This window comes from Rhodofomes roseus (genome assembly GCF_022264815.1).
Source record: "Rhodofomes roseus strain CIRM-BRFM 1785 chromosome Unknown C8Q71scaffold_22, whole genome shotgun sequence".
Classification (NCBI taxonomy): domain Eukaryota; kingdom Fungi; phylum Basidiomycota; class Agaricomycetes; order Polyporales; family Fomitopsidaceae; genus Rhodofomes; species Rhodofomes roseus.
In genome coordinates, this window is record NW_025952978.1 from 303,177 (window position 1) to 317,135 (window position 13,959).

The following is a 13,959-nucleotide window of genomic DNA, read 5'->3' on the forward strand; positions in this document are numbered from 1 at the left end:
ACGTTCAACTCCGCACGGAACATGGACTGAAACTGGGTGAGTGGCGCATTACAATTGTGAAGGTCATGTCTTCGTAAGGTACATGCAGGGAGGATCGGTCGGAAAAGCTCGTAACCGTCGTGGAGATTGGGCCTGCTTTCTGGTGAGTGCTCGGAGTGGCATTCTCTTTGTTTAGTTGTGGCCCATCGCTCATCGCGATTGTCCACATCAGGTAGACCGGCGTGTACAGCATGGATGAGCCAAAATACAAAGATGCGCGGAAGAATAATGCAACGAACAGAAGTTTGTGGCACACTTCAGTTAGTACAACACGGACTTGATGCTGACTCGACAGCCCTCAGATACATCGGCAAGTGTATACGGTAAAGCAGCCTTTTTTTGATTGTGAGGATGACTCGGACCTTATTTCCTTGGCCATATCCGGCGCGCAGGCGACTGTTGTATTCTGAGAATGAAATGCGTTGATGTGACTCGTAGCCACGCCCCGAAACAGTTAAATACCCAAGTGCGTTCGTCGCAGCGATTGCCACTCCAGAACCAACCCTCTGTGACTTTACAAAGTGAGTACTCATGCCACCCATAGGGGACGTATCTGAAGGTCGTCGATAGAATCCACGATGCCATCTGTCAAACGGAAGAGAGCCACTCATGACGAGAATGCACCTCAGCGTGCCACTCTGGCTGCCCCTCGACGCAAGCGGAGCAAGAATGGAGTGTTGAAAAGCATGGCCGAGATGCCCCTCGATGTGGTGGAGGAGGTATGCATAAATCACCTCACCACCATCCTGACGACTGATACAGCGAGACAGATTCTCGGACATCTCGATCCAGGAGCGCTTTTGAACTTGGCGAGAGCCATAAAGGTATTTCATGAGATCATCATGGACAAGGGTAACGCCAGACTTTGGGTGCGCTCTCGCCAAAACGTCCAAGGCCTCCCCGACTGCCCGCCCCACCTTAGCGAACAGTCCTACGCAAATCTTTGCTTCAGCAAGGGTTGCTATGTACGTTCATGCGTTGTTCCTACGCCACTCGCTGACATCGTCATTCCTTATGAGCAGGGATGTAACAAGAGCAAAACGTCCAAGATCATTTGGACAGCTAGTGCTCGCTACTGTGATGATTGCACAAACGGCCAGTATGTCAAGCCAATTATTGTCCGCCTAATTCGTCACTGAGTCAATGAATTGCCACAGCATGCCGGGCGTCTCATTGTTTTTCAGCAACGAAGACAATCAAATGTACGCACGCTACGAGAAGTTGCTCCCAACGGTATGCCGTGCATCTTTTCTTGACGCGCTCAGATCTCATGTGTACGTCACCCAGTTCAGGATTCACTGTCGTTTGAGCTTCCACTTGCCCGATTTGTGGGCAATGCACTCAGCATGGGAGCGGCTGAGCGATGAAGACGGGTCGCGGTCCAAGTTCCTCGCGGAGCAGAAGGACAATATGGACGCACGCCACCAGGTGAGTACGTGCATACGTGCTATTGACACGTTGGCTCATGTAGCCATCCAGCACGCTAAAGCATGCGAGAAGTGGAGGAAAACGATCGACGCGGCTCGAGCGGAAGAGCTGAGGATCACTCGTGACCAGCGCTTCTCTTTGTGAGTTGCGCTTGATCTTCCTTGTTCCCGATGCTGAGGATTGCGTGTAGCATTAAGGCTAGACTGTGTGAGCTTGGCTGGAGCGAGTCGCTCTTGGCGAGTGCAGACAAGAAGCTGCGATCGTTGCAGCAAGTGCGTTCGTCAACGCCGCTTGACAACAAAGGTATGGTCTACCTTGCAGCGTGTGGCCCCTCGATTGTTCACTGTTGGGCGTAGGTTGGGCTTTGATACGTAAGAGGGTGGAGGACGTCATGATAGACATTGACCTCAGTCACAACTTGCCAGCTCGCATCAAGAAGTTCGCCAAAATCTTCGGCGACGTCAAAGCGGAGAACCTGGACGACGTGCACATTCGTTGGTGGCCCGGGACTGTGGATATCATTCTGATGGAAGGGACACCCTATCGTGACAGATTGTCCAACGGGGATCATTGGCCCCCAACTGGGAATGCGCTCGCAGCATTGAAGACCGAGGTACTGCGAGACGTCAAGACCTGGCTAGACAAGCAAAAGAAGGTGCTTGGGGACTTTGTACTTACCGAGAGCGACGACGATAGGGAACGTTTCCCTATCGGGACGGAACCTGCGGACCTCGTTAGTTGCATGCTTGTCTGCTGCATCTGCTCCAACACGGTTTGTTTCCCGGATATACTGGTTCATGCCTGCTTCAGGGGGTGTAGACGGACGATGAAGCGGGATGCCTTCGAACAGGAGCTCCAACGGCGCACGGACATGCTCGAGAAGAACATCTTGGAAACTCTTGGCTATTTTCCGTGGTCTCTCCAAGGCTATTCGAAGGACACGTCGGCGCCACGATCGTTAGCGGTGAACCTTAGGCCTTTGGATACTCGCGAATGCTTCGTCAACTGTGTTTTGACTTGTGGCAAGGACCCATGGCGCATGACCTGGCGTGACATGAACGACGGCAACTTCGTCTTCTGCCGGAAGGAGTCCGAGAGGCGTTTCACTGCAATGGATTGGCGTCTTGCAGTGAGTGTTTCTCGTGCCGTGCACGATGGTTTGTGCTTGACCTGTGGTCGCAGGCTCTCGATTGCGTGTCGCAGACGCAGGAATGGGTGAACGACCCGTTGATTGTCTCGGAGTATTGGAGGAAGCACTCGCGCCCTGAACTCCGTTTTGTCAAGAATGTCAAGGTCTGGTGGTGCGCGCGTTGCCCGGATCCATGGCTAGCTGGGCGCACGTACGCAGGAGTGGAGGCGCACGTTCTTGAAAGGTAAGCATGACCCGCGCAGGTTCTAGGGTCAACATGCTAAGGTATTTCTGGAGTCACGGGAAGGCACATTTGCAGGACGGCGACATCTACTGCGATCCCGATCAGTGGCGGAAGTGGACGAAACACTGCACGGTAGAGTTGGCAAAACCCTCGGCGAACGAGGACGTGGTATAATACGAGCTGTACCGCCTTCATTCTTGCGTGGTCTCTCAACATCATGTTGATATTACAACGAACTTTCTTCGGACGTCACAGTATGTTGTATTTACGTTGTATCTGTGTATGCTGTATGCTAGTCTGCGTATGTTCTGTATATGTGCACGAAAGATCCCCTTTGACCCGTGTGCCCAGAGCTGGCACCGCCCTAGTACTAGCTGAGAATCCTAGGCATACAAATTGAAGTACTTTTGGTCGGCAACAGAGACCACTAGTGGGAGAATCTATGTACCGCGCAGATTTGGTGCGGTCAGGACTGGAAGGGATCGGAATCGTGCTCTGCCTCTCAGCCAACCACTCCTAGTGCCAGACGATCGCCAGACGCACACACGCCTCCTCGAAACGCCACGGTCACGTGTAGCGTGTCGACGCGCGTGGTCGCTGCTCAGATCATAGATGTCCTACTGACAATATAAGTATCCAACCAGTAATTGTACCTCCCGCATCAACATTGAGACGCGGCGTTGCACTGTTCCAAGAATAACAGGTATATGTATGTGCAAGTGCCTGATTGTGACAGCCAATCAGATTCAGGAAAAGCTTAATTCAAAGAATGAGGATGATTCCTCCTCAGCCGGCCCCGCCTACATATGGTATGTACATAACGGCAGTAAGTACAATGCGGTGCCAAATCCTAAACCGCATGTTTTGGGGCGAGACCTGGCATCGCGAAGGTAGGAGCAATCAGTACTTAGTTATGCGATCCGTTGGTTTGACAGCGGGGAGACCAGGGGGAGACAGGAAAATATGCCTGACGTCGCAAAACTCGCGTGTGAGGACATTGTTTTCCCGTGGAATCAATGCTCCTTGCGACTCTGGAGTGAAGGACTCGGCGGATCCCCACAGTTCGAAGTGAGGTGCTGATTTACTGGGTCGCATTGATCCCTTTTGGTATCCTTGAGCGCCAACGTACGTGCAATTGTTGGGATCGTTAACCGAGCTCAGACGACCAACCGCGACACGTACTTCTCACACATTGCTCCAGTGATGCGTGCGGCGCTGTCACCCCGATGTCTTCGTAGCAGTTGAGTTGTCGCCCGCGGTTGCCCTTGTTCCAGTTTTGGGTTTCTGATCGGCGTCGCGTACAATCCCTGCTACTAGTTGCCGTTGTAGTCATGATATGAGGCCAGAACGTAATCGCTTGTGGTCACTCCGGTCCTGGCGCGCGCGACGAATGAATAGTGTTCGAGAGTGAAGGAGGTTGTGGGCCATGGGCGCAGCTGGCGGTCGTGTGCGAGGACACGGACGGTGTGGGAGAGGCGGACGGATGAGAAAGGCAAATGCCGGCAGCAGGGCTTCGCGATGCGGTGGCGGGGGCGACCATAAAGGGCAAGCGTGGTAGATTAGCCGAGCGCGATCGACTCGGGCTGCAGGGATGGTTGTGATAGGTCGCCATGCACCTGCCCCGCCTCCCCAGGCCGTGTCTGCCTCAGGTGCGCATCTCGTTACAAAAGCATCGCTGCGGGGCACGTCCTGCCCCCCTTTGCGCTCCCGAAGGCCCGCATGCCCGGCCTCTCCATGCTCGTGCCCTTCCATACCGCCACGTCAAAACTCAAGTCGCAGATGACAAACACATGGCCGCCATATCCTCCACCCGATGAAACGGAGCTGGACAAGGCCGTGCGCCTGGAGGAGGAGAAGGTCGCGAAGCGCATCAGGTATGGCCCTTCACATGTCCGCATGCGAGTGACTGTTCAACGTTCAACGTACTACGCGATCGCGCGACGCGCGACGGTAGCGAGGAAATAGACCGTCAAATCGAGTATGACCGGCAAGAGCTCAAGAAGAAACGGTCGGAAACAAAGATCTTACTCTTGGGTGCGCCGCGTCGTTGTCTTTCATTTCCGCCCTTCCCTCCAACTGATCGTTCATTTCTCCAGGCCAGGCTGAGTCGGGCAAGTCGACCCTCCTCAAAAACTTCCAGATCCAGTTCGCTCCGAAGGCCTTCGAGGCTGAAGTGGACGCCTGGCGCGCAGTCATCCAGCTCAATCTCGTTCGCTCGGTCAATGTCATCCTGGCATACCTTTCCAAGGCGAGCGCCGCCACCGCTGCGGCCTCGCCGCGCTTTAGCAAACCAAAGGACGACCTCCGGTGGTTAAAAATGCGCCTCGCGCCCTTGCGCCAGGTCGAGGTCATCTTGAACCGTCTGCTGGGCGTAAACGCGGACGACCCACAGAGCCCGAGCCCCGCGGACGTGGGGATGCATTGGGACAGCGACAAGTTGTCTGAGGTGGCTGTGGGCTCGGATTTTGGGTGGAGGACGCTGATGCGTACGGAGAAACCCAGACCGACGAGCCGGTTCTGGGATGACCTGGATGACGCTCGGAAGATTTTGGAGGCCTGTCGAGACGACATCGTGGCAATGTGTCATGACCAGATGGTTCAGAGTGTGCTCGACGAGGAAGGTATTGAGATCTTAGACGAGCCTGGCTTGTGAGTGCTGTCTGTAACATAATGTATTGGAATATTGACCTGGAGGTTCGGGTAGCTTCTTCGACCAAGCTTCTCGCATCTGCGCTTTGGATTATGAGCCCACGGCAGGTCAGTTCTCGTGCATGCGCGATACTAGTGAACTGATTCTTGCGTTCAGAGGATATCCTTCGCGCCCGGCTACGCACTGCAGGTGTAGAGGAACATAGGCTATGCATGGAGTCGCGTAGGTTCCCTCGTTCTGGCAGTCGTTCCATCGCCTGATTATCAGTGTCAGCTCCGTCAGAGAAGGGTCGAGAATGGGTGTTCTACGACGTCGGTGGCGCACGAGGGCAGCGAGGTATGTTCGTTAGTCATTCATTCCTCTTCACTTTGATGAACGCAATCACAGCTGCGTGGGCGGCCTATTTCGAGGACGGTGAGTACTTTGCATGTGTAAGGCCTAGTGTTGTCTAATCTCCTCCAGTCAACTCCGTCATGTTCCTCTGTCCCATATCGAGCTTTGACCAGGTTCTGAGTGAAGACCGACTTACCAACCGACTTGTCAGTGCCCTATTCCTGCCCGAGGAATGGTTCTTCTGAGCCCTTACACTTGTAGGTTGACTCGCTCAAGCTCTGGAAGACCATCTGTTCGAGCAAGCTGCTCGAGAATGCAACATTCATCTTATTCATGAACAAGTCAGATATCTTGCGGAAGAAGCTCGAAGCCGGTTCGTCCTATGCAATGCTATTCCACGCTTTCTGATCTCAAGCTGAATGTCACATCGGTAGGTGTTTGCTTCGCGACTCACGTCGAGCAGTACAAGGACCAGCCTAACGACTTCGAGCACGTCTCTTCATGTAAGCGTTGGATTTGCCTACCATTGCTCGGGTTGGGGGCTGACACGTCCTCCGCAGACATCCGAAAGATCCTCCTCTCCATCCACAAGGAGTGCTCACCCAAAAAGCGTTCGATCCATGCTCATACGACTTGCGCTACCGTAAGTCACTCTTCTTCCTTGCGTCCCCTCGTCTGACGAGCCATTCCACATCGATTAGGATACCATAATGATGTCACACGTGCTGGGCAGTGGTACGTGTTACTGTCTTGTGATTTCATTCTTGTTTGACCATTGTTGCTTGCAGTGCGAGACATCATCCTCATGAACGCTCTGGAGCAAACGCATCTCATCGGCTGAGGCCTGCTGAATCTACCATCTAATACATACCTTGTATAGTCGTGCATACACTAGCTAATCTGCGGAGAGTATTTATATGTCGTGGTAATATAGTCGTGCGCGTGGATAGGATGGATTGCTTGCAACGCATGTAGACTGATGCGGTGTCGTCACAATGGTGCTGTGACAGAGTAGTAGACATGCTTGACTCAGTACCCATGCTTGACTCAGTACCCATGCCCCAGGCCTCAGGCCTTCAACGTTCAACTTGGAGGTAAGAGTCAGTGTGACATCAGTGCCGTGTCCCAGCCCGGAACGCGCAACCCCTGCGTTTGGGCCGTCCCACTCCTTCTGCCTGAACATCATACTGTAACATTGTTCGCCAGCGCATATAGTCTCGTTCGCTTCAGCTTTTAAATTTTGGGAGATTCCATGCTTGATACCTCTAGTCATGCGGCGCAGAAACTTAAAGGCTAAGGCCGACTCGGAGGCTACAAGCGCGCTGCTTCCGCCTAGTATGGCATATTGCATCATCTACTAAGGGTGAAGTACGTCAGCTGAAGACATCACCTTCGAACTGCACAATCAGGTATTTTATATGCTTACAAGCATGACAAAGGGGTCGAACAAAGAGCTGAATATGCTTATTTGCATCCGGACGTAGCGGGCTTTAGGGCCAAGAAGTCTATTTGGCTGCCGCCTAAGCCGTAGTGCCACGATCTGAGTGGTATAGCTATTAATTCTGTCTGAAGATTTCTTGTGATACATCTGTCACCAATGACGAACCATGTAAAGGATACTACTGTATCACTGCTATTCAGAAAGGAGATGAGACTTCGTCAGCGTCAGCGCCTTCGTCTGCCGCGCGTGTGGCTAATACGCGCCTGAACTCATGTGACCGTGTTTGCCCCGTTCAAGTTTAAGGCTTTAAGCGACGCGGAAGCATCCTGCATACATACATCATCTCCGACACCTGCACTCATCTGCGCGACTTCGACTCGGCTCAAAGCTCGTGTGGAACCTTTACTCAAGATTGCAGAGCCTGACTGCGTCTCGAGATGCCTAGAAAGAAAGCCAAGGTCGTGGCCCATAGCGCGCCTCAGCCTGGGGTCACCGCAGCACCTCGCGCGACGACGTTGACGACGACGAAGAAACAGTTGCGCGGCAGACGCGGGTCTCTCAGCGATATGCCAAATATGCCTATGGATATTCTACTAGAGGTATGTGGTCTACGTAGCGACTGCTCACAACGCGGTGGCGCCGTCGTCGTATCTGCGGTGTTACGACAGGTCTGGCCCGGGGGCCATCGTACGGTTGAACTTGTCGCTACAACCTACCTGTTGGGCCGCGTATTAATCTTACCACTAACACAGATATTATCTCACTTAATGCCCATGGACTTGTTGAACTTGGCGCGCACTTCAAAACCGTTTCGAGCACTGCTCATATCTCGTAGTTCCGCTGGCCTCTGGAAAGCTTCTCGGCGACTCGTCGAGGGGCTCCCAGACTGTCCTAACCATCTCAGCGAGCCCGCATATGCCAACCTCGTTTTCTCCTCTCATTGCCACGTACGTCCATGCATGGTAGCAGTTCTTGGTTCAGTCTGACCGAGTCTACCTATGAGGATAGAACTGCTTGAAGTCCAATACTCAGAGCATTCTGTGGGAATTTGGAGTTCGCTACTGTAGCTCGTGCAAGAAGTCTCTGTAAGCTTGGTCGCATGGTGCAGGTTTCATCCTAGCTAAGCTATGGCTGCGACAGCACAGTGACGGATGGAGATGGTAGCGCCCACGCGCGCTTGATCTGCAATCACTTCAGCACTATATATTCACTCCTCAATTGCGTGCGTTGTCTCGAGTTCATGAATCATGGTTATTTTCCTCTCTAACCCCCCCTGTTCAGACAGAAATTTCCGGAAGGAAGTCCACTGTCTATCATGCTCCACAGATAGATGAAGTCAAGAAGGCAATGGATGAGCTGCTATCCGACCCGGAAAAGTGGGAACAGTATAAGCTAGAGCAGTGTCGGAGAGTAAGTGACATTGAAGAGGTCTGTGTCCACAATGTTCGTCGCCATCGAGTTTTACCAAGTCTGCACCAGAATGCATTTGCGTGCGCTCTGTGGGCTGCCAAGAGGGCTGATGCCAGAGCGGAGGAGTTAGATCAGGTCAGACATAGACGTCTACAGTTGTAGGTGGTCATTTGTGCCGTCTATATTCCGGACTTACGAGTGCCCCTCAGCGTTGTATCCAAATTGCGAGACATGGGCTGGGGGGAAGAGATAGACACACTCCCTGACGATCTGTCTCCTCTCAGCTACCACACACATGTTCGCCATGCAAAGGAAATGACTGAGCGTGGTACGCCGTGTCTGATGTCTGCGCTTCTCACCCTCAGCTAACTGATATCAAGCTTGGGACAAAATCCGCGATGAGATGTCAAGCTACATGCAGGATATCAAGGACCGGCGGGTGGCGAGCGAACGATCTGCAGTGCTCCGCGACCGCCTCAAGACCCTGTCCCTCCTCATCACTAGTTTACGGGACATCCTCGGGCGTGGCCCAAGCATGGAGTTGCATCCCAAGTTTGCCGACTACGCGCTCATGCCCGAGTTCCGCGCGCTCGTAGAGGCCCCGAATGAAGAAACGATCGACTGGGAGACAGTGACGGTCTTACTGGAAAGCTTGCCGAAGCTAAACTTGCGATGGCTACGGCAGCGGGTACTGCTATTAGGCAAGATGCTCGAGACTGCCTTAGGACGAGTGTCTGTGGAAACGGACGCAGAGCTTGAGAGGAAGGCGGACTCACAGAATACACCGTATGACCATCTGCTCGATCTCGCCATTGCCGTGCTCGAATGCCGGAAGTGCTCTGAACGAATGCCCGCGCTCGATGCCATCTCGCATCGATGCGCCCGTGGCTTGTCCTGGACACTCGCAGGAGGAGCTTCGGAACTCCGCTACCTGTCCCAATTATTGTCCGTCTCGCGCGGGGTGCGCCCATGGAGCATAGACTGTTTTGAGGTTCCAGACCTTGAGCCCATCAAGCGGACAATTCGTGCGTGCGGGAAGGACCCGGAGACGGTAACGGTGGATGAAATGGATGTCTTGGACGTGCGGCTAGCTGTGAAGGGCAGCTTCGTCGAGGGGAAGAGGAAGGTCATGACGTTGGCTGCTGTGGTGAGTAACGTACACAGCTATGCGAGCGCGACATTGACTGATGCCATATACAGCTACGTACTGGTCATGTTGACGAGACCGTCTGCGAGAGCGGATGGCAGTTTGAAGTCCTTTCTGAAGAAGACAAACATCGAGTCCTTGAGCTTGAACTGGAGGCAAGGGAGGAGCGCTTGTTATTCCCGGCCGTCCTGGAGGAGGACGCAGACTACTGGTGCTGCATGCTGTGCGACGATCAAGCGGCTTGCACGTATCCAGGCATATTGCACCATTTGAATTACATGTAAGTCTTCTCCGAGGTGTTCTATCCAGGTATTCATGTTGCGTTCTGTGACAGGCATGACGAAGGGGAAGGCGACGATGACGAATGTGTATTCTTGCATCCAGACGTGAAGTATCTGATGGCCAATCTTGAATCGGTTTTACTGCCACCTGCTTGAGCATCGCGCAACCCATCATGCATTTGAATCCCAAAACACTGACTCGTTAGTTCCAGAAGCCATTCCGGAAACCAAATCATCCCCTTTCTTGCACCGACTATTACGTGTAGTAATGACAAAATTTGGGTAATCGCTGTTGTCGTATCGTATAGTACCGTGAAGTAGTTGAGAGCTCTTGATATTCCAATGACAGATTTGTCTAACTCCTGAAACACGTCGTCGCCTACTCGGCGATCTCGAAAGCCATTTTGGCTTGGCATGCTACTCCTGACACATGCAGGTTGACATCAAACGGTGACTGCGGCTGTGTCGCAGGCAAGAGCACGTCTTCCCAATCCCTACGCTACTCTGCCGTAGAGCGTATGTCTACTCATGAGGCCAGTCCATCCGGCAGCTACTTATTGCTTCATTTTGCTTCATAAATGTTTACAGCTCTCCCGTTCAACTCCCGCTGGTAACAAATCCGGAGACGGATGAATCGATGAGTGCGCTTATTATCAGTCCGTTCCCACGTGACCGCGTTGTCGCGTTGGCCCGTCCACGCGACGCGGCCGCGGAGCCACTCAAGGGACGACCTCTTTGTACTTGCTCTTTCCCCCCCCCCCCCCCAACGCTCATCTTCCCTGTGTCATCTCTCCTCAACTCACTTGCGAACTACCGCACTCTGCCACAGTCTCTGCGATGCCCCGGAAGAAAGCAAAACTCACTCCTGAGAGCGCAGCCCCGAGTCTGCCTAACGCCCCTGTAGTAGAACTAAAGCCAATGGCATCTCACGCTCTGACGACCAAGAAGCAACTACGCGGAAAACGCGGACGTCTGCGGGATATGCCAAACATGCCTATGGATATCCTATTGGAGGTGCGCAATATTCTTGCAGTGGCCATGCATCTCCGCGCATGCGATGGGCCACAGCTCCCAACCGCGACACTAGTTTCGTCTCGGCTATCCTCCCTTCACCTGCGAAGCCATGATATGGCTCGCTATTTGTGCATGGCTACACTGTTCACGCCGGTTTTGCTTAGTGTAACTGACCGTTTGGTACTTGAACAGATCTTTTCGCACCTGCTGCCGATCGATTTATTGAATTTGGCGCGCACCTCAAAACCATTTCGGAGCCTTCTACTATCTCGCGGTTCCTCCAGTCTGTGGAAGGCGTCTCGGCGGCTCGTTGAGGGTCTGCCCGATTGTCCGGCCCATCTCAGCGAGCCTGCGTATGCCAATCTCGTCTTCTCTCCTCATTGTCACGTACGCCCTCGTCCAGTGGTTTTGACCCTATGCATGCCTGATTGTACTGTGATAGAACTGCCTAAAACCTAATACTCAGAGCATTATATGGGAGTTTGGAGTCAGGTATTGCAGCTCCTGCAAAAAGTCTATGTAGGTTCTATGCCACAGTGAGCGTGGCTCTGCTTGCTGACTAGCGAGACAGGATGGTGAAGCTGTCGTTCGGTGGTCCGTATGGGAGATTCCTACGCGACAACTGGCTGAACGTGCTTGTCTTGCTCAACAAGGTACCACAGACCCGACTTCACAACTGCTACGATCTTGAGCTCATCCTGTCTCAGACGCGGATCAAGAAGAACACCTTCTACCATGGTCTGCAAATAGAACAAGTCAAGCAAGCGTGGGACGGATTGCATGATGATGCAGATCGTCGGTCTCAATACGTGTCGCAACAACGACAAAGAATTCAAGATATACAGAAGGTGAGTGTCATAAAAGGGTAAGCTTGTTGATCGACTGACGAATATACTCAAGCATGCACAAGCGTGTTCTCTGTGGGCTGCAAAGAGGGCTGACGCCAGAGCAGAGGAATTGGAGCAGATCAAACGGATGCGTTTACAATTGTGGGTTCATCTTATCGTGCGCCGCTTATTCCTTACCTTACACGAGTCGTTCAGCATCGTGTTAAAGTTGCGCGACATGGGCTGGGGAGAAGAGATAGACAAACTCCCTGACGACATGCGCATGCTCGCCGACCATGCACAAGTGCGTCCTGCGAAGGAGATCACTGAGCGTGGTACGTCACGACTTATCTAAGTTGCTGCTCTTGGCTGACCCAACTTTGAGGCTGGGAGAAGATTCGCGATGAACTCTCGAGTTTCATGCAACAAATCAAGGACCTTCGTGTTGGGGAGGAGCGGTCTACACTCCTACGTGAGCGCCTACAGACCTTAGCTTCTGTCATATCCAGTATGCGGGTCCGACGAGGGCGCAGCTCAGCCACGGAGCGCTTCCCGAAGTTTGCTGATTTCGCGTATATGCACGAGTTCCGCGAGCTAGTCGAGGCCCCAAATGAGGAAACCATCGACAGAGCGGCGTTTGAGGCGCTGGACGTCCCCACGGTGGATTCACGATGGATGGTGCAGCGATTGACACAATTGAAGGAGCTATTCGAGGAGTCGTCAAACAGCATACAAGGAGACACGCATCAAGAGCAGCGTGAAGTCGGCATGGTCGAATTCCTCGGTCTCGCCGTCGCAGTGTTCGAATGCAAGCAGTGCTTCAAACGCATGCACGTTATCGACACACAAGCGCATCGATGTGCGCGTGACGCGGGCATGTACTGGTTCCTTGACCGTGACGATGACCGAGGGTCAGAGCACAGTTACGAACGGCAGGTGCGGCGCGTCGCCCGTGATGTGTACACTTGGGACATACATAAGTTCCGAGTGCCTGACCTCGAACCGCTGAAGAATATAATACGGATGTGCGGAAAGGACCCGGCGACAATAACGGCGCAGGAGATGGACGACTTGGACGTGCGACTTGCTATCAAGGACGATCTCATCGACGGGGATAGAAAGGTGATGACGTGGGATACCGTGGTAAGTAATGTGCACGATACCCAAGACGGGCCACCTACTAATGCTCTCATAGGTGCGCATAGGTCACCTCGACCAGACCGTTTGCGACAGCGGATGGCACTTTGAAGTCCTATCTGAAGATGACAAGCGCCGGGTTGTTGAGCTAGAACTGCAACAGAAAGACGAGATAATGACAGACATCCTGATGTCTGCGAAGAAATACTTGTGTTGTGCCTTATGCGATGAAATGGCGAGTGGGACCACATTCCCCATTCTCATGGAGCATCTGGAGGCGAGGTGAGTGCTAACTTGAGGCCTCCGGACCTAATGATAGGTAGACTAACGTTTTATCGCCGATTAGTCATAATATAGGGGGTATGGACAGAGCCGAGTATCTGATCCTACACCCAGACGTAATGTCTGCCAAGTGCAGACACGTTTGTCTACCTCCACCATTCGATTAAACTCTACGACATCTACTCTTTTGGACAAGTTGTGAACCCCTGTAGTTCTGTCTCATCCGATGAGGTGTGTGGATCGCGTGTCGTTTTCCATCACCCTTGGCATCGGTAGCAGGACAGAGAGATACGTCGATTGAAGACTGGAGCGACACTATCTTAAATGACACGTCGCGCTGTCTGAGCCTGTATAGTGTCAACTTACATCGTAATGTAGTTTCATTCCAAAAATTTGTCGCAATCTTGTAACTGTTTCAAGACCCTGCCGGCGAACAAATGTGCAGCGGGAAAGCCCCTGTAAAGGTGCCATGATTGAGTGACAGATGGGACCAAGACTAGGAACGCAGCTCTTCGCGCATAGTGGAACAATGAACAGGCTGTGATGCATGTGATGGAGCAGGTGGCTTGTATGTACAGACAGCCGTCTGTGAAACGG

The 13,959-nt window shown here is 52.9% G+C and overlaps 4 protein-coding genes across 4 annotated transcripts; all 4 read left to right on the top strand.

Moving 5' to 3' along the window:
- Nucleotides 1-617: 617 nt before the first annotated feature.
- Nucleotides 618-3,014, top strand: C8Q71DRAFT_861149 (uncharacterized protein; the record flags this gene model as incomplete). Its single annotated transcript, XM_047927865.1, has 10 exons — nt 618-758; nt 810-1,004; nt 1,062-1,138; nt 1,197-1,272; nt 1,327-1,467; nt 1,519-1,607; nt 1,658-1,770; nt 1,824-2,596; nt 2,650-2,840; nt 2,894-3,014. 10 exons carry the CDS (start codon nt 618-620, stop codon nt 3,012-3,014), a joined length of 1,917 nt encoding a protein of 638 aa, XP_047775267.1.
- A 1,400-nt stretch (nt 3,015-4,414) lies between these two features.
- On the top strand, nt 4,415-6,858 carry C8Q71DRAFT_815444 (G-alpha-domain-containing protein). Its single transcript, XM_047926101.1, has 13 exons — nt 4,415-4,714; nt 4,795-4,874; nt 4,937-5,489; nt 5,545-5,597; nt 5,647-5,712; nt 5,764-5,826; nt 5,878-5,904; nt 5,953-6,029; nt 6,085-6,196; nt 6,258-6,326; nt 6,384-6,466; nt 6,525-6,558; nt 6,612-6,858. Exons 1-13 carry the CDS (start codon nt 4,560-4,562, stop codon nt 6,662-6,664), a joined length of 1,425 nt encoding a protein of 474 aa, XP_047775268.1. The 5' UTR covers nt 4,415-4,559; the 3' UTR covers nt 6,665-6,858.
- A 743-nt stretch (nt 6,859-7,601) lies between these two features.
- On the top strand, nt 7,602-10,470 carry C8Q71DRAFT_778105 (uncharacterized protein). Its single transcript, XM_047924755.1, has 10 exons — nt 7,602-7,863; nt 8,017-8,211; nt 8,273-8,349; nt 8,405-8,486; nt 8,546-8,692; nt 8,744-8,832; nt 8,884-9,002; nt 9,055-9,821; nt 9,875-10,101; nt 10,156-10,470. The coding sequence occupies exons 1-10, from the start codon at nt 7,702-7,704 to the stop codon at nt 10,256-10,258; spliced, it is 1,968 nt and encodes a 655-aa protein (XP_047775269.1). The 5' UTR covers nt 7,602-7,701; the 3' UTR covers nt 10,259-10,470.
- A 388-nt stretch (nt 10,471-10,858) lies between these two features.
- Nucleotides 10,859-13,787, top strand: C8Q71DRAFT_778106 (uncharacterized protein). The gene is made up of 10 exons (XM_047924756.1): nt 10,859-11,116; nt 11,309-11,503; nt 11,559-11,635; nt 11,688-11,769; nt 11,824-11,964; nt 12,017-12,105; nt 12,160-12,278; nt 12,329-13,086; nt 13,139-13,362; nt 13,427-13,787. The coding sequence occupies exons 1-10, from the start codon at nt 10,940-10,942 to the stop codon at nt 13,527-13,529; spliced, it is 1,965 nt and encodes a 654-aa protein (XP_047775270.1). The 5' UTR covers nt 10,859-10,939; the 3' UTR covers nt 13,530-13,787.
- The last annotated feature ends 172 nt before the right edge of the window (nt 13,788-13,959 follow it).